Here is a 9,174-nt window from a genome sequence, read left to right as displayed (position 1 = left end):
ATTCCTATTCCCTCAGCACCCATTTCTTACCTGAAAAAAAAATTAAAAGGCCAGGTGATGTCCTAACAATGCTCAAGTGGGAACGGGTGATTCATGAGGTGGGCTGGCACTCTCAGAAGCACGTGCACCCTAAACAAGGATGCCTTAACCCCTCACCCACTGCCAGGCAGGATGGGGAGATGCTCTGGGGCAAGTCACCTACCTAGCACCCCCAAACAAACTTCACGGCAAGAATGGTCTTGTCTCTAACACCCACTTGCCTAGTGCCCTCCGCTGAGCCCTCCCGTCCCTCACTGGACGGGAACAGCAGGTACTGGCCAGAAAGAAGCGTGGAGGGTAGGGACCACACACTCACCTGATGGGATTCATGTCAGGCCGACTGGGCTTGGAAACGGCTTTCACAAATTTCTCGGCAAGCTGAATTCTACAATCCAAACAGTCTCTCTCAGAGGCAAGCCAAGGATGCCTCCACCAGCACCCCTACCCCCAGGGCATTTTCACAGCTCCAGTAGGAGAACCTTCTGAATCTGCGGCAAGACTGCTCCAAGAGGCAGCACCCATGTCACCCAGGAAGCCCGCCCTGCCCTTCTCCACCGACGTCTTTATTCATGCCCCGCCCCTGTGGATTCTGACCTCTAATTTCACTATGTCGGTTGGTTTTCCTGAAGTGTGCCTTCAGCTGTGCTCAGTCACCTCCACTAGAACTTCAAGTATCATTTTTATTGTATGTGTCTGCCCTGTCACCCCAAAGCATGGACACCACAGTGCACCCACTCAGATGAGCAACTTAAATGGGACCACTCAAGCACAGGATATTTCTTCCAAGGAGTACCCCCTCTTCCCGCAAGGTCACCCTCTTGCTCAACCTTAACATAAATACCTCAACCTGAGCAGCTGTGGCAAAATGGAGCATGCTGGTATCTCTGATAACCAGGGCCCAAGCCCTAGCAAACTCTGAAGTGGCAACTCCAATTCTCGCCCTGACTTTGGGACCAACCAGTGGGTGGGAGAGGGACACTCTCAGGATGTCAACAAGCAGAGAAGGCCTAGGTGAGGGGCCACACCTCGGGAGGCCGCTGTCCTCCCAAGCTGCCCTGGCCTACCCCCACCCTCCCTACCCTGGGGCCCAGGTCAGACCGCTGGTTAAAGTGCTGCTCCCGAACGTCGGTGCCATTCAGCACAAGGACATCGAGGATGTGGATGGCACTGATCTTCCGCTGGGCCTTCCCCTAGAAGGATAAGTAAGTACACTGCCCACTCTGCCAGGCGTCAGCCTTCAGCCCCCACTACCCACCATGGCATGCTGGCTCCATTCTGCCTACAGCTGGGGGAAGGGTAGGGCTCTAAATGCAGGATAGTTCTCTTGTCTCCCTCCCAGCTGCTCCTCAGCATCAGACTGGCCTGGGCTTCTGAGCAGGGTAAGATCCAAGGCATTGGGTGATGAGACCCCTTGAACCTCAAACCCAGTGAGGCTGCTGCCATGGCACTCCAGACAGGATCTGGCTTACCTCCCTTGCCAACTGTTCCTACTGACTGTTCTGAATGTCACCATATAGATTTCATACTCATGGCTCCTGAGAAATAACAAGTCTCTTCTCTCCCAAGGGATCTCTGGTCAAAAACTAAATCAGCTGCTAAAAAATACCCAGTAGACTCACCAGGGCCCTCAATGCACAGACAATCGAGGTCTCCTCTGACACATGGAGACTGCGCTCCTCCTTACCTGAACCACTGTGGCTCAGAGCAACTGCTCGGGGAGAAGGAGTCATTATAAACCCTCACCCCAGCCCTGGGCCCTGTCAGCCACTACACAATGTAACCAAGTTAACTCAGGGCAAAAGGCCAGGTTCAGCAGCCCCCTAGTCCCCTAGCTGCAGGGCCAACACCTGGGCAGAACCATCTCTGACCTCCCCTTTCAGCTCATGCACAATTTCCACAGATAGCAGAGTGTCCCGGGGCAGCTCTGTCTTCAGGTCTAGCTTGATCCAGCGGTCTGACTGGCGGCCATCCCACGTGTAGATCTGGGATTTCTACAGGCAGAGAGAAACAACCAGGTAAGGAAGGCATGGAGATCCAGGGATAAGAGGCTTACTTCTCAAAGGAGCTTTTAGTTGGCAGCTACAAACTGATGGGACTGGGAAATGTCAGAAGGAAATGTCTATGAGAGATTAAATCCATTATACTTTAGTGATAATAATAGTAGTGTTCTCCAGTGCCTCAGCAGAAGAGAAGCAGAGATCTGGCTCAGCCTTGGAACAGGTGCAGGGCACCACTCAAAAGACCTAAGTCCATAATTAGTGGCCCTCAAAAAAGATCCAGTTTTGTATATGTCTAAGGTGGGTTTAGTGAAGAGTCCAGAGAGCAGAGAAGGAGAGAGTAAGTAAAAGGAGAAAAAGACAAAGTGTGAGAGGGCACAAAAGAAGTAACTGAGGAAGACAGGATCAAATTATGTAGAAACACAAGTCAAGAGCTGAAAGAAAAGCAATGACTTTACCCAGTTAAGTAAGATAAAGAGCTTGCCAAGGCTTTCCCTCACCTCATTTTAGACTCCAGGGGGCCCAGGGTAGGGACAGGGAGTGTCTTTGCAAGACCGGGGATGGCATCGGGTGGTGGTGGTGTTGCAAAGGAATGGCTGCATGAGCTCAAGTCAGATTAGCCTGCTGACCACTCTGCTAGCCTGGGAAGCTCTGTATCACAAGAAAAGCAGCAGTGTTCCCTTTAGCAATGCACAGAGTTGAAGGAACAAAGGAAAGAATGAATGACACTTGGCAAACTCAGAGGAAGAAAGGAAATGAAGTTTCAAGAAATACCTTCACTAGGGTCAAAGCAACAGCTACTTAATGCCAAGAGAACATGTACCAAGTGTGGCAGGCAGCTGTCCAGATTCCCACAAAGGGCAAATCCACCATCCCAAGCTGGGCAGGAAGCCAGCTGCAGACTTACCCCCAGGCCGATGAGGAACTTCTGCTCACTGCCAGATACCATGCAGCGGTAGTCAAACACAGGACGGATCTTCTCCAGGGTTTTAGAGGTGAGCAGTGTGGGCTTGTAGCTGAAGATGTCAATCTCAGTGCCCTGCAGCCACGAGTCAGAGAAAATACTGCCGGGTTGGGGGAGGGGACAGTATGGGTGCCTATATGGGCTGGGGGCAGGCTCGACAAGGCAAGGGACAGGAAGCATTGGCTCTCTGAAATATGCTCCCCTGCACCCCCTTCTCTACCTAACTGTGCACTAAATGGGATCTATTTCCATCTGCTTAGAATGCTCCTGTAGGACCTATCAGGAAAGGCTGGAAAAGGAAAGAACACTAAGTCCCCAAGCAGAGATCAATTTACCAGACCTATAAGAAAATGTCACCAGAATATAAAAGCTGCCCCTTCAATAAAACTAAAAGCAAGGATTCTCCAGCAGTTGGTTTGAGAACAGTTTAGTGATCTCTTTACCCCATTTAGAAAAATGTACACATACTATTCTTTTGAGGGCATCTTGAACCTCGGTCTCTACTCCCTGACCCCCACAAAACCACCACAATTGCCCATGATCTGGGCCAGATTTAAATGAGGCCCAAGTAAAGCTGGAGGTTGAGTGGTAGGAAGAAACAGGGCAAAAGAACTCTGAGGACCAGCTCACCAGAAATAAGACAAAGAACCTGGGGTTAGGCCAACCCTGCTGTGGGCTTCCCTGGCAGCTCCCTTCACCCTGTGCCCAGCTCCCTTGCCTAAGATCATCCCACACTCTACGTCTCCTTTGTAGGCAACTCCCACAGGACCCTGAACTTGCCAGGGTGACACAGCCAGAACCACCCTTTGAGTGGCAGCAATGCTGAGCACAAGCACTGAACATGAGAATCTTCCGTTGGCCTGACTGTGCTCTTGGGGAATTCAACATCCTATACCAAAGGTTCCCACCTGTGGCAGCCTTAGCTCCACCCCTTAGAGCCCATGGCAGGCATCTGCACAAGCCCCTCTGGAGACCATGCATCTGGGGCCTCAGTGATACCATCCACATCTAGAGACAGATCTCTAACTTTTTATGTCCACCACAGTTACCAGTCTTACCTGAATTAGCTCAAAGAACTTCGATTTGGGGTCGGAGGAAGAAGGAGCCACACGAGCCTGGTCTGGGATCTGAAATAAGACAGCAAAGAGCTCTGACTTTCAAATGCCCTTTTGAGCAAGGCCGTGTGTGAGTGTACGCAGGTGGAGGATAGGGTCAGACTGGGGAGGAGGAATGGCACACGACAAAGGAGGCCAGGCTGACAGGGATGGAAGTGGATAATTCACTCACTGCTCCCTTTCAGACCCTGTGGCAATGCACCCCAAAGGCTACTTCCTTTTCTCTGGGGCTCTCTGTTGTCAGTGCTGCTACATGGGGCCACCAGTTGCAAAACTGACACCAGCCCACCTCCCACACCCCACCCCTTTAGTCCTTTCTGACCCAGCTGCAGGGCCAAACCAGCAGTGAAAGGGCCAAGGAGGTAACTACCAACAATGCCGAGATGTCAACCTCTGGGATGCTGTGAGGGTAGCAGATATTTTTGGAAGCGGAGAGACCCTAAGGTGACAGGATTGGGAGTCAACCCCATTCTTCTCTATGGCTTCCCTGCCCTGAAGCAGCAATGGGCTGGGTGAGATACTCACCCCCCAGAGTCGGAGGCACTCCTTCCGTATCTCTGCCTGTCGAGGCTCACTCAGTGTCCTGGGAATATGAAGCCAGTTAGTGATTAAAATCTCTTAAGAGGCACAGGAGTGCCCCTGTGCACCCCTCATATCCCATAGAGAGGAGGCCTGAATGAATGAACATGTGAGTGTACACGCAGACACTATGCTGCCACTGGCCCAGCGTGATTACAACACATGCAAGGCTCTCCTTTTGAAGACAGGAGCTCAAACATACACGAAATGGGATTACCTGCCCTTCTCACCAAAATGGGAAAGGAGAAAGTGCCCTCCAGACCACCTGGATGCCAGGGTCCTCCCCGACACCCCTTTTCAATCACCCATCAGCATATTCTAGCTCCTCTTCTGCTGACACAGGCCACACTAAACCCATCCCAATGGATGTCACCATGCCCCACAAAGCTGAATTAGCTTATGTTCACCCCCTACCAGAGGTTTCTCTGATCAGTCCTACCTCTCCTCTCTTGATCGCTCTTTACTCTGTGTCCCCTGAACATTATGTATTCTACTTGTGCTATGCCACTCTACACCCTCTGATGCACTGTTAATAACCTTTCCTGTATCCTTTTCCTGGGTTATTCTTATCTGCCCAAAGACAATGTAAAGTATTTGGGGACAAGGGTCATGTCATACGCTTCTCTGGCATCCTTCAGAGACCATGCAGAGTATGAGATAAAAGTAGGTGTTTTAAAATGTTTGTTGAAATGAAAAAAACAAACAGCTTCTGGGGAGGAAAAGCAAGATCTTCCCTTGAAATAGGTGGTTTCTGAAAAGTTGGCAACACTCACGTGTCTTGAACAAAGGCATGGATTTTCGCCAGAGCTTTGATCTGCAGACTACAGTAGCTAGAAGAAAAAAAAAATTATTTGATCTTAGGATTACCAAAAAAGACAGGTAACTGACATCAGGACAGAGAGGTTCAACTGGAGCAGTGGCCATCTACATTTGGTGAAGGAGCTGGAGAGTTGAGAAAGAAACCCACACCCCTACCCCACAGTGCAGTTATGTGGGGATTACTGAAGGATGAGGGTAGAACAGGAAAACAGAGTCACTCAGTTCTTAGATCCCAAGTCCTACTAAAAGGAAGCTTCTAATCCCACCCTTAAATAATCTGAAAGTAGTGGTGAGCTCATTCAAGCCCAGATTCAGTTCAACTATAGACTAAGCTTACTCGACCTATGTATGCTAACAGCCACCCTTTCTACTTTAGTCTTCACTGTTCTTTACACACAATGTCTGGCATTTAATAAAAAATTATGAGGCATATTATGAAGCAGGAAAATGCTACCCATTGACAAGAGGGAAAACAGGCCAACAGAACAAGACCCAGAGATGGCCCAAATGTTGGAATTCTCAGATGGGGCCTTTAAGATAACTGTGATAAACATGTTAAAAGATCTACTGGAAAGGGTGAATGACGGCCAGGTGCGGGGGCTCAGGCCTGTAATCCCAGCACTTTGGGAGGCCGAGATGGGCAGATCACAAGGTCAGGAGATCGAGACCATCCTGGCTAACACAGTGAAACCCTGTCTCTACTAAAAATACAAAAAATTAGCCGGGCGAGGTGGCAGGCACCTGTAGTCCCAGCTACTCAGGAGGCTGAGGCAGGAGAATGGCGTGAACCCAGGAGGCAGAGCTTGCAGTGAGCCGAGATTGGGCCACTGCACTCCAGCCTGGGTGACAGAGCGAGACTCCGTCTCAAAAAAAAAAAGGGGGGGGTGAATGACATATAAAAAGGTGAAGATTTTCAGCAAAGATATAGAAACTATATTTTTAAAAGGCAAATAGAAATTCTATAAATGAAAATATGTTAGAGATGAATAATTATTTTGCTGGGATTGGCAGACTGAACATAGTAGAGGAAAGAATCAGTGAACTTGAGGGCAGACATGTCAACAGAAACCCAAACTGAAACATAAAAGAGGAAAAAAAGTGAAAAAAAAAAATGAATCATCTAGGTATTTGGGACAATAGCAAACTGCTTAACATAAACATAATTGGAGTTCCAGAAGCAGAGGAAAGAATAAAACAATATATTAGGCCAGGTACAGTGGCTCACGCCTGTAATCCCAGCACTTAGGGAAGTTAAGGTTGGCGGGTCACCTGAGGTCAGGAGTTTGAGACCAGACTGACCAACGTGGCGAAACTCTGTCTCTACTAAAAATACAAAAACTAGCCAGGCATGGTGGTGGGTGCCTGTAATCCCAACTACTCGGGAGGCTGAGGCAGGTGAATCACTTGAACACCAGAGGCGGAGGTGGCAGCGAGCCGAGATCACACCATTGCACTCCAGCCTGGGCAACAGAGCGAGACTCCATCTCAAAAAAAAAAAAAAAAAAATTGGATAAAACAACATATCGACAAACTAATGGCCAAGAAATTTCCTGAAGAGTTGAATGAAATCAATCCACAGATCCAAGGTCAGTGAACCCCAAGCAGAATAAATACAAAGAGAACCACATATAAATATATCAAGATTGAGATACTAAAAATAACAGATAAAATATTAAAAGCAGCCAGAGGTGAAAAAGACACATGACATACAGAAAAACAACAGGTATAATGGCTGACTTTTCATCAGAAACAAGGGAGGCAGAGAACCATGGAATCATATCTTTAAAGTGCTAAGAGAAAAAATATCAACCTCAAATTCCATACCCAGTGAAAATATCCTTCAAAAATGAAAGGGAAATAATAGTTTTTTTTTTTAATTTTTAATTTTTTTTTCTTTTTTTTTTTGAGACAGAGTCTCACTCTATCACCCAGGCTGGAGTGCAGTGGCACAATCTCGGCTCACTGCAGCCTCCATCTCCTGGGTTCAAGCGATTCTCTTGCCAGATGGGAGTTTTGCCATGTTGGCCAGGCCAGTCTCAAGCTCCTGGCCTGAGGTGATCCACCTGCCTTGGCCTCCCAAAGTGCTGGGATTACAGGCATGAGCCACCATGCCCAGTCTAAATACATTATTTTTATTTATTTATTTATTTTTTGAGACGGAGTCTTACTCTCTCACCTAGGCTAGAGAGCAATGGCATAATCCCGGCTAACTGCAACCTCCGCCTCCCAGGTTCAAGTGATTCTTCTGCCTCAGCCTCCCGAGTAGCTGGGATTACACGTACCCACCATCATGCCAGGCTAATTTTTATACTTTTGTAGAGACGGGGTTTCACCATGTTGGTCAGGCTGGTCTCGAACTCCTGACCTCAGGTGATCCACCTGCCTCAGCCTCCCAAAGTCCTGGGATTTGCAGGTGTGAGCCACCATGCCTGGCCTAAATACATTTTTAAATAGACAAAAGCAGGGAATTAGTCTCCAGCAGACTTGTACTACAAAGACAGGCTAAAAGAAATTCTTTAGGCTGAAGCAAAATGATTCCAAATAGAAATCTGGTTCTACAGGAAGGAATGAAGAACACCAGAAAGCGTAAGTATGTCAGTAAATACCAAGGACCTTTTTTAAAAAATTAGATATATATGTGCATGCGTGTGCATCTTTAAAAGACTATAAATGGTTTAAAGTAAAAATAGTAACAATATAGAGTTTATATAAAAACAAAAACACAAAGACAAAAGAACAATAGCATGTATCGTGTTGTAAGGTTCTTACACTGTTCATAAAGCAACAAAATAGTTTTGGAAGGCAGACTGATTACTTAAAGGTGCATATTGTAATCTCTAGAGCAACAACTGAAACATAACAAAAAAAAAAGGCATCTAAAAAACCTCAAGGAGATAAAAGGAATACTAAAAAATACTAAAAAAAGAATTACTTAAAAAATACTGAATTAGTTATTAAAAAATACTGAATTAGGCCGGGCGCGGTGGCTCACGCTTGTAATCCCAGCACTTTGGGAGGCCGAGGCGGGCAGATCACAAGGTCAGGAGATCGAGACCACGGTGAAACCCCGTCTCTACTAAAAAATACAAAAAAAAAATTAGCCGGGCGTGGTGGCGGGCGCCTGTAGTCCCAGCTACTCGGAGAGGCTGAGGCAGGAGAATGGCGTGAACCCGGGACGCGGAGCTTGCAGTGAGCCGAGATTGCGCCACTGCACTCCAGCCTGGGCGAAAGAGCAAGACTCCGTCTCAAAAAAAAAAAAAAATACTGAATTAGTCCCCCACCCCCAAAACAGGGAAGAAAGGAAGAGAGGAACAAAGAGCAGATAGGATAAATAGAAATAAAACAAAGAGCAGACAGGATAAATAGAAATCAAACAACCAAGATTGGGGATTTAAAGCCAAACATTAATAATTACACTCAATGTAAATGTACCAATCACCCCAATTAAAATGCTGAGACTTTTATCCAGGTCAGACTGGACAAAAAGGTAAGACTCAACCACATGTTGTCTATAAGAAACATATTTAATCATAAAGACAAAGGTAGAAGGACAAAAAAAGACCATACAAACACTAAGCTAAAGAAAGCTTATGTGGCTACACTAATGTCAGATAAAGCAGACTTTCAGACAAGGAGTATTACTGGAAATAAATAGGGTATT

General features: G+C 47.1%; 1 protein-coding gene across 4 annotated transcripts in view; it reads right to left on the bottom strand.

Annotated features, from left to right (window-relative positions):
* Positions 1-9,174, bottom strand: part of CMTR1 (cap methyltransferase 1) — a 49,433-nt gene that overhangs the window by 4,948 nt on the left and 35,311 nt on the right. For 3 of the 4 annotated variants that reach the window (XM_055264309.2, XM_063632299.1, XM_063632300.1), the window contains exons 14-20: positions 5,468-5,524; positions 4,641-4,698; positions 4,059-4,127; positions 2,944-3,075; positions 1,908-2,030; positions 1,138-1,229; positions 356-424 (exon numbers count right to left, since the gene is read on the bottom strand). In XM_055264309.2, coding sequence (XP_055120284.1) covers positions 356-424; positions 1,138-1,229; positions 1,908-2,030; positions 2,944-3,075; positions 4,059-4,127; positions 4,641-4,698; positions 5,468-5,524 — 600 coding nt within the window. Of the gene's footprint in view, positions 1-355; positions 425-633; positions 705-1,137; positions 1,230-1,907; positions 2,031-2,943; positions 3,076-4,058; positions 4,128-4,640; positions 4,699-5,467; positions 5,525-9,174 lie in introns of all 4 variants that reach the window. The other variant, XR_008654309.2, reaches the window with a different exon arrangement.

This window comes from Symphalangus syndactylus, chromosome 23 (genome assembly GCF_028878055.3).
Source record: "Symphalangus syndactylus isolate Jambi chromosome 23, NHGRI_mSymSyn1-v2.1_pri, whole genome shotgun sequence".
Taxonomy (NCBI): domain Eukaryota; kingdom Metazoa; phylum Chordata; class Mammalia; order Primates; family Hylobatidae; genus Symphalangus; species Symphalangus syndactylus.
The sequence above is the reverse complement of the archived record's forward strand: the minus strand, read 5'-3'. Positions and strand labels throughout refer to the sequence as shown.